Here is a 12,822-nt window from a genome sequence, read left to right on the forward strand (position 1 = left end):
CTAATCGCCTAATATAAAATATAAAAATACATACATACAGTGTTATGAGTAATTATTTTTATAGACGGATGTTTTTTTAATGGATGATAATGGAATGGTAAGCCCGCCTGTGCTAACGGTATACACTGGCGGGGCACCAGTGAGGGATTGGTGAGGATGAAAAGGCAGGTCAGTTAGGCCATCGTGACGAATTCAACGATAAATTAGTCACGATAGTTTCCAGGGGAACCGCGTGAAGGTCAACCTGATAGGGTATGTTGATAGCGATGGGGACTAACCTCCCCATTACTAATACCCTCCCCCTATGGTCGAATGTTAAGTCCATATAATTTGACATTGTTTTACACGAAGGAAAACCGACTTCAAATTGAGACATATTATGGGAGTTATGTTGATTTAAACATTAAACTTTTGTACAAAAGTCGATTGCTTGGGTACCTCTGTCCCATTCGTGTTTCAACGTTTTATTTGCAGCAGTTGTGTTTGCATTACTGTGTTTCGGTTTGAAGGGTGGGATATGGCGTGAATTTACTGGGTACAGAGGAATAACACCTGAGTCCTCAGGAATGGCGACGCATGGGTGGTATCATGGGCAAAACAGTATATTCTGTTATGTCCATGGTACTGCTCATGTCTATAGGCGACGGTTACCACTTTTCATCAGGTGGGCCGTCAGCTTGTTTGCCATTCTAATAATAATACTTTTTAAAAATGTAAACCGATTTGGAAAATTCTTTTTAAAATCTACTTACAGATTAGTCTCATAGGAATATTATTTATTTATTTATTTAACTCTTTATTGCACCATAAATAAAAATATACAATGACAAGTGAATAATTCAAGTGAAATACAGTAACATAAATACAGATTGAAATATACACATAAAGGTACAGAAGGCGCCTTATCGCTAGGGCGATCTCTTACAGACAACCTTTGATTAAAGGAGGAGAAATTAGAATCAGTACAGTTAAGTTTTTTTTATATTCAACTTAGAATGGCAAACAAGCTGACGACCCACCTGATGGAAAGTGGTAACCGTCGCCTATACATATGAGCAGTACCATGGACATAACAGAGTATACTGTTTCGCCCATGATACCCCCCATGCGTTGCCATTCCTGAGGACTCAGGTGTTAATTCTCTGTACCTTGTAAATTCACGCCATTCCAACCCTTCAAACCGAAACACAGCCATGCAAACAACTGCTTCACGGTTGAAATACGAATGGGACAGAGGTGCCCAAGAAAACGACTTTTGTACAAAGTCTCCCTCTATTAAAGTTTAGTTTTTAGATCAAACTAACAAGTATTATCAAAATTGACGTCAATTTCTTTTGCGGGACAAAATCTTTAATTATTTTTAAATCAATTGATAAATAAATTTAAACAAGAAACTTTATTTTACACAAAAATTTTACATTTCTCTTTGTAAAAGTTCAATGGTTCACAAAAGATTTGAAATTAGCTACAATAAGTAAGGTAAAACCGAATTTAAGTGATGAAACTTGAAGCTGACTTCCAGAATTTGTGGACTCCGTCTGAAATAAAAATAATCGAGACTGTATACTACCAAGTAGTTATACTATCAAGTAGTTAAACTGGTAACATCATTTTTAAAGAAATAAGGATCGAAAATGATGTAAAATATTTAAATACATAATGATTTTGAGCTTCTCATATTAACTCAACAGTAAAACGTGATAAAAATGCTGAACTACTGGAGCCATTTTTTCAAGTTGTGAGACAAATTGCCTTCCAGACTCATTGGTTGTACATTATTAGTTTTAGCGCCAGCGTACACCGATAGCGTGGGCAGAAAGGGATTGTTAGTGTAGCTATACATTCCGCTACCTCCTTCTTTTAACTGCGCCAACAATTTTTTTACGTCAATATAGTATTAAGACTCTTTTATGTTTGCATAATTTAGAAACATTGTGACGTTTGAGTTTTTAGTTCATCTGACATCTATCTTTCTGTCTTTACGAATCCTACCTAATGTAAAATATTAAATAGTGTTTAAATGTTATTGTCGATTGCTGTTCATTAGTTCCGTTCTCTCTTATAACTGCAAGATTAATTGGAATCTTTCTGCAAGCAAGGTTAGTGACTGAATGTAATAGATGTCCTTAATCACTACAGTTAGTAACGGGGTCTAATTTCCGCATTACTAGCTGTACACCCTATCAGGTCGACCTCCACACGGTTCCCCCTGGAAACTATTGTGATTAATTCTAGTCCAATTCGTCACGATGGGCTAACGGACCTACTTTCATCGTCACCTATCAATCTTTATTGCGGGGGAAAGGGATTGTTAGTAATGGAGACTGAGAATCCCATTGCTAGCAATATACCCAACCAGGTCGACCTCCTCGCCGTTCTCCCTGAAAACTATCATGGTTAATTCCTGATGAATTCATCATGATGGGCTAACTGGCCTGTTTTGATTCTCATCTATCACCCTTGACTGGTGCTCCGCCAGCGTATCCCGTTAGCGCAGGCGGGGCTACCATACCACTATCATCCCATAAGAAGAATTCTTACGACTGTTAGCTTGTTGAGTTTCCCGCAGCTGATGTCATCAACTGAGGTTCTGAACTTTTCTATGGCGGCTTTATTCGTGACGTCCGGTTGGAACTTGAAGCTGTAAGAAATGAAATACCACAGCGCCATTTAGACATGAATAACTGCCGTGTGGTCCCGGCATAGAATAGGTCACCACTTCCTTTCCCGTGTGTGTCGTAAGACGACTAAGGGACGGCGAGGGATGGGCAGCAGCGGCCCTCTTAAAACATCACCAAAGCCTGATTTCGGTTGCCAACACACTTGTCGAGCATGGTAAGCTTTTGCCAAAGGTCGATTGGGGAAGAATGCCATATAGCATTAAGTTTTTATTTTTATATAACTTAGAATGGCAAACAAGCTGACGGCCCACCTGATGGAAAGTGGTAACCGTCGCCTATAGACATGAGCAGTACCATGGACATAACAGAGTATACTGTTTCGCCCATGATACCCCCCATGCGTTGCCATTCCTGAGGACTCAGACGTTATTCCTCTGTACCCTGTAAATTCACGCCATATCCCACCCTTCAAACCGAAACACAGCCGTGCAAACACAACTGCTTCACGGTAAAAACACGAATGAGACAGAGGTACCCAAGCAATCGACTTTTGTACAAAGTCTCCCTCTCCCTAAGTCCATCTTTTATATCATTTCTCATTACAATTAAATGTATTTACTATTTTATAAATGGTTCAATAAAGTGTAAAATAAATAAATATTTTCTGTAACGTGGTCATTAAAGAATAAATAAATAAATGACGCCATTATCGTATATTACTTCCAATTTTTTATCACGTCTAAAACAAAATCCGCTATCTAATCTATCGATTCAGGGAAATTGCAAGTAAGGCGATTTTTATATGATTACAACAAAGACATGAAAGCGCTAATATTGTTTTTATTCCATTGTTTAAAAAAAAAACTATACTGCGCAGTCTCTGTTAAGATTGACAGCTTAGATTATGTATATAGATAGAGTGTCTCCATACAAATGCTTCGAGAAAGAAACGTGTCAACCATTTCATACAATTTTGCGTGATAAATAGTTATGAGTGATTCCTTTGTAATTTCTATACATTTTTTTTTATACCACTGAGGTGGCAAACGAGCATATGGCCCACCTGATGGTAAGCGGTTACCGTAGCCTATGAACATCTGCAATACCAGAGGTACTACGCGCGCGTTGCCGACCCTGAAGAAACCTCTTTACCCCCCTTTTGAAGAACCCCATGTTGTAGTCTCTTGGGAAAACCTCGGCAGGAAGCTCATTCCACAACCTGAGTGTTCGTGGGAGGAAACATCTCTGAAACCGCGCAGTACGCGACCATTGAGGCTGTAGGACATGAGGATGAACTCCCTGTCGATGGCGAGCCGTACGATGGTAGAAAGTGGCTGTGGGCATCATATTGATATAATTTCTATATTTATTTTGTCTTATAATTTCTGCATCGTTTTAATGCGTAAACACTCATTTTATTTATTAAACAATACGTCAAGATACATTGTGTGCGTAAGTATATAGAACACTGATAAAAAAAAACCGAGTCAGCTAATTAGCTGACATAGAGTTGACTTGTTTTTAAGGATCGATGCTCTATCTACATTTTTTTTCACAACACAGGGGGCAAACGAGCATGCGGCTCACCTGCTGGTAAGTGACTACCGCCGCCCATGATCACCCACAACACTAGCGGCATTGCAGGTGTGCTGCCGGCCTTTTAAAAAGGAATATACTCTTTTCTTGAAGGTTATGTTGTCGTATCGGTTCGGAAATACTGCTGCTGGAAGTTTATTCCAAAGAATGGTTGTGCGTGTAAGAAAGTGCCTTGAAAAACGTATGGTGGAGGACCGCCACTCGTCCAGATGGTTGGGATGAAATTTTAGTTAGTGGCGGGTTGTACGATGGTGAAAATCAGCAGCAGGTATCAATCCGAACAATTCCTCAAAACACTCCCCATGATAAATTCGGTAGAAGATGCACAGAGATGCAACATCTCTACACAGTTTCAGTGGGGCGAGTCGGACAGTAAGACATAATCTAAGATTGGCAGATACATACAAGTGCATTGAGTTTATGAACATAAAATAAATTCTTATTAATTTATACCATAATGGTTGACTTGAAGAGATCTCTGTCAGAGATAAGACTGTAGGTTATCAACCTATTTTAAACCTACGTAGTTGTAAAAAAAATAAATAGTGACGTGCTTGACATTCTTCTGGACTTTTTTTTAATGCATGATAATGGCATGGTAACCCCGTCTGCGCTATTAATATACACTGGTGGTGCACCAGTGATAGACGACTGATGAAAATGAAAGCAGGTCAATATACCCTATCAGGCCGACCTACACGTGGTCCCCCTGGAAACCATCGTGAACAATTCTTGTTGAATTCGTCACGATGGGCTAACTGACCTGCTTCATTCTCACCTATCAACCTTCACTGGTGCTCCGCCGGTGTATACCGATAACGCGGGTGGGGTTACCATTCCATTATCACCCATTAAAAAAAACAGTACTTAATGCTTGGTATAGATTAGTACAGTTAAAATGTCTTACTCTTTTCCCGTGCGTTGCCTCAGCGCCGGGTAGGCAACCTCTTCAGATGTCGTTGTCATTTCCTTCACTGACTCCGAACTATCCTTGTAATCTGCAAAAACATTTTGGGGGGAAAGGGTTTGTTAGTAATGGAGACTGTGAATTCTATTGCTAGCAATATACCCAACCAGGTCGACCTCCACGCGGTTCCCCCTGGAAACCATCATGTTTAATTCTTGTCGAATTCATCACGGTGGGCCAACTGAGCTGCATTCATTCGCACCTATCAGCTTCCACTGGTGCCCCGTCGGTGTATACCGATACCGCGGGCGGAGTTACCATTCCATTTTCACCCATTAAAAAAAATCTGCAAAAACAGTATTGTACGTAATTATTGTTAGGCTGCTTGCCACTCGCTGGTTTTGTTATACGTACATTTGGCGGGAACTTTGAACTAAAAGAATTAACGTAGATAAAACTAAAAATGCCGTGTAGAGACGTGTTTTTTTTTATACAACTTAGAATGGCAAACAAGCTGACGGCCCACCTGATGGAAAGTGGTAACCGTTGCCTATACACATGAGCAGTATCATGAACATAACAGAGTATACTATTTCGCCCATGATACCCCCCATGCGTTGCCATTCCTGAGGACTCAGGTGTTATTCCTCTGTACCCAGTAAATTCACGCCATATCCCACCCTTCAAATCGAAACACAGCCATGCAAACACAACTGCTTCACGGTTGAAACACGAATGGGACAGAGGTGGCCAAGCAAACGATTTTTGTACAAAGTCTCCCTCTGGTAATAGTCATACAATACTGAAGCTATTCATTGTTGTATTAATTTGAAGTAATATTCACGAAGGGACTTTTTTGAAGGAAAATATGGTTACAGACTTTTTGACATTAAAATTACCAATATTGTCTTTATAAATTTCAGCTAGTTCCTTCTCGATCCTCGCCTCTTCATCTTCAGGCTTCAAACTGTCCTTTTTATCGATTTCCTTGTCTTTCCTTCGGGTATCTGGTAGCTAAAACAATATTTATTTTATGATGATGATCAGATAATTTATTTGCATTACATACAACACACAAATAATAATACAAACATACACGTGAATACAGACATACACAGTAAAAAGAGATAAAAGAATGAAAAACAAAAAAAGCAACAAGCAAAATATATAAAACAACAATTTTCTTCTTTCACGCGTGTGCCATAGTAACACAAAATGGTCACAGCTCAGTTTATTGCTTTGCCCTCGAAAGAGCAAAACACTGATATTCTGTTGTGGCCAAGAGTCAGTCGCGAAAATGTTTAATGAAAATAATAATAAAAAAGGAAATATGAATAAAATACATTGTGTGTGTCCATTATATTTGCTACCATTTGATATTTTATTCTAAATACAAATAAATACATTTATTTTAAGCCTTTTTTGGGTAAAAAAAAATTTGCTAATTTTTTTAGTACTTTTCTTAAGATTATTCCAAACCAAATAATGATAAAAAATATTCATGGTCACGTCTGAAAACTAGACACTTGGAGCTACAATTTAGCTTTTTTCTTTTTGCTGTACCATCATTTTCCTCGGAGTTACAGCTCGTTGAAAATCATCCAAAAATTTTGGATTTTTTTATATCCCTTCATTTTTGTGACTAGTGTAAATAAATAAATAAATAACAGGTACAGTTAGAAGAGGGGTAGGCAGAGGTCACTTTCCATCACATAATGCGTTCATGTGGATGGTTGGCCAAGACTGAAACATACTCTTTGATGGTTGTAATTTGGTGTTCCGATTGTCACGCTAACATGGCACGTCCCTTCGAGTTTTTACTTCAGTGCATGTGACTATGTATATGACATTCATGAGAAAGGAAGGGCTGGTCTATTCTATTATTTTTTTTTTACGACACGGGGCAAACGAGCATGCGGCTCACCTGATAGTAAGTGACTACCGCCGCCCATGATCACCCACAACAACTACGGCAGTGCAGGTGTGCTGCCGGCCTTTTCAAAAGGAATATACTCTATGCCGGGACCTGCGTTCTTGTCGGTGAAGCTCTTGAGACGATTAAGGGAACTTAATGGTTGACTAATGAGCAGCAGCGTCTCTCTTTAAACTTCACGAAAACCGAACTAACTTGAGGGAGACTTTGTACAAAAGTCGTTTGCTTGGACACCTCTGTCGCATTCGTGTTTCTACCGTGAAGCAGTTGTGTTTGCATGGCTGTGTTTCGGTCCGAAGGGTGGGATATGGCAGTGAATTTCCTATAAATTCAGTGCCATACCAAAGTTTATAATGGCTGGTTATGTCGTTATGATGTAATAAGCAAACTCGCTTTCACATTTATTATTGAAAATAGGATTAACCCACGGTATCCTACTAGTGGGCAATTAATTGATTTAATTTTTATTTACGTTAGTTGTTTTCGCTGTGATCTTCCTGGTGGTTGTTTGAGTGGTGATGGTGGTCTTTTCATCACCATCCAACTCGGCTGACGGCTCCTCTTCTATATCTGCTGGTAGTTCTGTGAAAGATTATCAACCATCACCAACATGGTTTTTTATACAACATAGAATGGCAAACAAGCTGACGGCCCACCTGATGGAAAGTGGTAACCGTCGCCTATAGACATGAGCAGTACCGTGGACATAACAGAGTATACTGTTTCGCCCATGATACCCCCCCATGTGTTGCCATTCCTGAGGACTCAGGTGTTATTCCTCTGTACCCTGTAAATTCACGCCATATCCCACCCTTCAAACCGAAACAGCCATGCAAATACAACTGCTTCACGGTAGAAACACGAATGGGACAGAGGTACTCAAGCAATCGACTTTTGTACAAAGTCTCCCTCTGGTATATATATATATATATATATATATATATATATATATATATATATATATATATATATATATATAATTTTTTCAATGAATGGATTATCTATGATAGATTTGAAACCTAAAAATTAGTTACAAAATTTCAAAAATTCTTGCACCTGTATAAAGCTATATTACTAGCAATTAACATATAATATGTTTTATTAACAAAAACTCTGTGAAGGCGGGGAGGCACGCTAGTTTACTGTATTTTACCTTTGATGGGAGAACCAATTTCGATCACCTCCTGTCCCATGGACTCCGTTAGAGATTTCACGCTATTTTTAGACGACGCACACGTGAACAGCAATATGGAGAGCACGATTAAATGCAGGCGCATTTTTTTAATTAAATTTGTTGTTGGAAAACAAAATGTAAGTAATATTTTGTACAGTTGTTTTGAGCCGACTAGATTTTCGAAAAATTTCTTACATGTTGGCTATGACTCAATAGGGAATACGCGTTTAAATGAGGTTTCGATATCCACACTTTGGAATCAACTTCCAGCAGCAATATTTCCGAACCGATACGACAACATAACCCTATCAGCTATCGCTAATAAGAAAGCCATTGTTTTCTCATTGTAATTTTTTCTTGAAACTGCTCCTATCATTTTTTTTTTATAAGTATCTTCTACTGAATTTATCATGGGGAGATCTGAGGAATTGTTTGGACTGATACCTGCTGCTGATTTTCACCACCGTACAACCCGCCATAAACTAAAATTTCATACCAACCATCTGGACGAGTTGCGGTCATCCACTGTACGTTTTTCAAGGCACTTTCTTACACGCACAACCACTCTTTGGAATAAACTTCCAACAGCAGTATTTCCGAACCGATACGACAACATAACCTTCAAGAGAAGAGTATATTCCTTTTTAAAAGGCCGGTAGCACACCTGCAATGCCGTTGGTGTTGTGGGTGATCATGGGCGGCGGTAGTCACTTACCATCAGATGAGCCGCACGCTCGTTTGCCTCCTGTGTTGTAAAAAAAAAAGATTATATAGATAGAGTATCTCCATACAAATATTTTGAGAAAAACGTGTCAACTTATTCATACAATTTTGCGTGATAAATAGTTATGAGTGATTCCTTTATAACTTCTATATTTATTTTCTCTTATAATCTCTCCATCTTTTTAATGCGTAAACACTTATTCTATTTATAAAATAATTAACTATAGATACGTCAAGATACATTGTGTGCGTAAGTATACAGAATATTGATAAAAAAACGAGTTTTTTGTCAGCTAATTTAACACTTAGCTGACAAAAGTTGACCCGTGTTTGAGACTCGATGCTTTATAGGATCTCGTACAAGTTCGTTTTACGGGCTCGTACAAGCTCGTTATACAGGCTCGTACAAGTGTGTTATACGAGAATACTTCTACAGCGAATTGTTCTATAACGCGGGACGAATCTACCGTGTTATAGGGTGGATTACAGTACATATTGAAACAGTTTATGAATCAAAAAATTACTTATTGAATTAATCTCTCACTGATACATTATTATATTTTTCGAAAATAGATAGATGGATAGACAATTTATTTGCATTACTTACAGCACACGAATTACAACAGATATATATATATATATAAAAAGCGAGATAAGGGAAATTATTAAAAAAAAATACATAAAAAGTCAAGTAATTATTTATTACTATTACTACTATCTAAAGACTATTGTACAGGCTTTTATTTTCCGTTTACTGTAATAAATAATAATAAAATATTGTATATATATGTAGAATATATATATATATATATATATATATATATATATATATATATATATATATATATATATATATATATATATATATATATATTTTTTATATTGTTAAAAATTTGCACGCCGACATAGAGGCAGGATGTACACGGGAAATATAAACCTCTATCATCTAAAATTACCTACATTCTAGCAAAATAAATTCATTTCATTCATTTCATATAATTCATCCTTTTGTGCGTGTGCTGTAGCAATAAAAAATGGTCACAACTCACGTTTATTGCTTCGCCCCCAAAAGAGCAAAGCACTGACATTCTGTAAATAAATAATATAATTATATATTTACTATTTATGTAAATAAATAATTATATATTTACTATTTATATAAATAAATAATTATATATTTACTATTTATGTAAATAAATAATATAATTATTTATTTTCTATATAAAATATATAAAACATTTATTTCTATTCTATTCTGGCTTAGAAAACATTTTATTTTTTTATTCCACGAACGATTAGTGAACCCTAACGTGACCTGTATTGGGTTCTGAGTCGAAAAAGAAATGCGGTCAGTAACCACTGCCAAGTTTAACAGTTCAGTTACCAATTAACTATAGTACAAGTGGTCAGTTAAACTGTGCTCGTAAATGTGTTCGTTTTGAGTTTACAAAAAAAAAAAAAGGTTAGTATTTATTGGGTTGTTTTATTGTGATTTTCGTAGGGAATTAAAATTTTTTTTTTTAAATAATTTATAACCTATTTTAATCACTGGTAATGTAGCTATTCTATAAGTCAGGCGTGGCCTACTTTTTTTTTATTTTTTATACATCTTAGAATGGCAAACAAGCTGACAGCCCACCTGATGGAAAGTGGTAACCGTCGCCTATACACATGAGCAGTACCATGGACATAACAGAGTATACTGTTTCGCCCATGACACCCCCCATGCGTTGCCATTCCTGAGGACTCAGGTGTTATTCCTCTGTACCCAGTAAATTCATGACTCGACTAGACCCAAGATCTACTGTTTACTTACGAGACCCTGTGCGATCGACCAATTACATACTTGTTGAAATCACAAATGAAACGACATAGTTCAGTACACAATTGTGTTGTATTGTAGACAGATAGATAGATAATTTATTTACATTACTTACAGCACACAAATTACAATAAAAAAAAACATACACATAATACACAGTAAAAGAGGTAAAAGAATGAAAATAAAAAAGTACAAATAAAAAAAAACAAAATATGTAAACTAACAATCTCCTTTCTTTCCTTTCCTTCATGCGTGTGCCATAGTAACACAAAATGGTCACAACTCAGTTTATTGCTTTGCCCTTAAAAGAGCAAAACACTGATATTCTGCTGTGACCAATGTAGTATTTTGTTATTTTATTAAGAGGGAAAACGTAAAACTGCAAATTATTCTTAGTAACTACTTGTTTATTTTTGTGCGAGCATTGCGTCCGAGCATCTTCCGCTGGATTAGCAAAATATTATATTGTTCGCTTTGCCACTATCGACTGGACTAATAGTCGCGATCGACTAGTTGGCCATCTCTGCTTTACATGTAGGTGAATGTATTTTTGAAGTCGGTTCAGAAGATTTTGAGTTCATTCCTTACTAGCTATTCAATCCGGCTTCGAATTGGTAGATAGATTTTTCGAAAAACATATGTAGCTTATATGTATTAATTTATTTACTATTTTTTATTGTTACTTCATCTGAACGATCGGTTATATAGTATTAGTTAACAGGGTAGACAATCTATACTAATATTACCAGAGGGAGACTGTACAGAAGTCGATTGCTTGAGCACCTCTGTCCCATTCGTGTTTCTACCGTGAAGCAGTTGTGTTTGCATGGCTGTGTTTCGGTTTGAAGGGTGGGATATGGCGTGAATTTACTGGGTACGGAGGAATAACACCTGAGTCCTCAGGATTGGCAACGCATGGGGGGTATCATGGACGAAACAGTATACTCTGTTATGTCCACGGTACTGCTCATGTCTATAGGCGATGGTTACCACTTTCCATCAGGTGAGCCGTCAGCTTGTTTGCCATTCTAAGATGTATAAAAAAAATGTCTTTTCAGATAAAAAAGAACTATTTTTTCAAATCGGTTTAGTATTTTTTTTTTATAGTATTGACGGAGTTATGGGGTGGCAAATGTAAAAAAAGACAACCGATATTGATAGCCTCTTTAATTTTGAAGTTGGTTAATGCTTTTTGCATTAACCAATTTAAAAGAGTTCGTAAACTATTTGCATAAAAATGATTTGAATGTGAGTTCTAATGGAAACACAGCCATAGTACATACTTTATGGTAGGAACACGAGTGGGACAGAGGTACCCATGTGTGGGACTTTGGCGTACCGAAGTAGGTTTTTTATCATTAAATATCATCCATTAAAAATAACAGCTTTTTTCAATGGATGATAAATTAATGAAAAAATAATGGAATGGTAACCCCGTCTGCGCTATCGGTATACGCTGGCGGGGCACCAGTGAGGGGTGATAGGTGAAGATGAAAACAGGTCAGTTAGTTCATCGTGATGAATACATCTGGAATTCAGCCCGATGGTTTCCAGAGGGGACTAGAAGTCGACCTGACAGGGTATATTGCCAGCAATGGGACTGGTAGTCCGCATTACTAACAACCCATTCACCCCCAACATAGGTTTTTTTTGTTGGGTGAAAATGGTACGGTAACTCCGCCTGCGCTAACGGGATACGCTGGCGGAGCACCAGTGAAGGGTGATAGATGAGAATGAAAACAGGCCAGTTAGCCCATCATGATGAATTCATCAGGAATTAACCATAATAGTTTCCAGGGGGAACCGCGAGGAGGTCGACCTGGTTGGGTATATTGCTATTGCTAGCAATGGGATTCTCAGTCTCCATTACTAACAATCTCTTCCCCCCCCCCCCAACATAGGTATTATACGTATGTATCACCAGAGGGAGTGTAGTCTTCCTTTGATAAATTACTGTTTCCACCAACAGATGGAGCTGGAGGTGAGCATAACGAGATCTGGTGATCAGGCGTGGGGTTTCCGTCTCATAGGAGGCGTGGATTTCAA

At 37.6% G+C, this 12,822-nt stretch overlaps 1 protein-coding gene across 1 annotated transcript; it reads right to left on the bottom strand.

The window, feature by feature from the left end:
* Positions 1 to 1,390: 1,390 nt before the first annotated feature.
* Positions 1,391 to 8,420, bottom strand: LOC113513992 (uncharacterized). Its single transcript, XM_031911939.2, has 6 exons — positions 8,211 to 8,420; positions 7,530 to 7,639; positions 6,024 to 6,138; positions 5,125 to 5,215; positions 2,542 to 2,641; positions 1,391 to 1,538 (listed from the first exon to the last, which is right to left on the bottom strand). The coding sequence occupies exons 1-6, from the start codon at positions 8,332 to 8,334 to the stop codon at positions 1,437 to 1,439; spliced, it is 642 nt and encodes a 213-aa protein (XP_031767799.2). The 5' UTR covers positions 8,335 to 8,420; the 3' UTR covers positions 1,391 to 1,436.
* Positions 8,421 to 12,822: the final 4,402 nt, after the last annotated feature.

The sequence above is a fragment of the Galleria mellonella genome, unplaced genomic scaffold (genome assembly GCF_026898425.1).
Source record: "Galleria mellonella isolate WM207_F2 unplaced genomic scaffold, CSIRO_AGI_GalMel_v1 utg150, whole genome shotgun sequence".
Lineage (NCBI taxonomy): Eukaryota > Metazoa > Arthropoda > Insecta > Lepidoptera > Pyralidae > Galleria > Galleria mellonella.

Coding starts and splice junctions, on each gene's coding strand:
- LOC113513992 (XM_031911939.2), bottom strand. CDS start 8,334: ATGCGCCTGCATTTAATCGTGCTCTCCATATTGCTGTTCACGTGTGCG. Junction 5,216..6,023: donor AATTTATAAAGACAATATTG/GTAATTTTAATG, acceptor ATGTTTTTGCAG/ATTACAAGGATAGTTCGGAG. Junction 1,539..2,541: donor AACTCAACAAGCTAACAGTC/GTAAGAATTCTT, acceptor TTTTTATTTCAG/ACGGAGTCCACAAATTCTGG.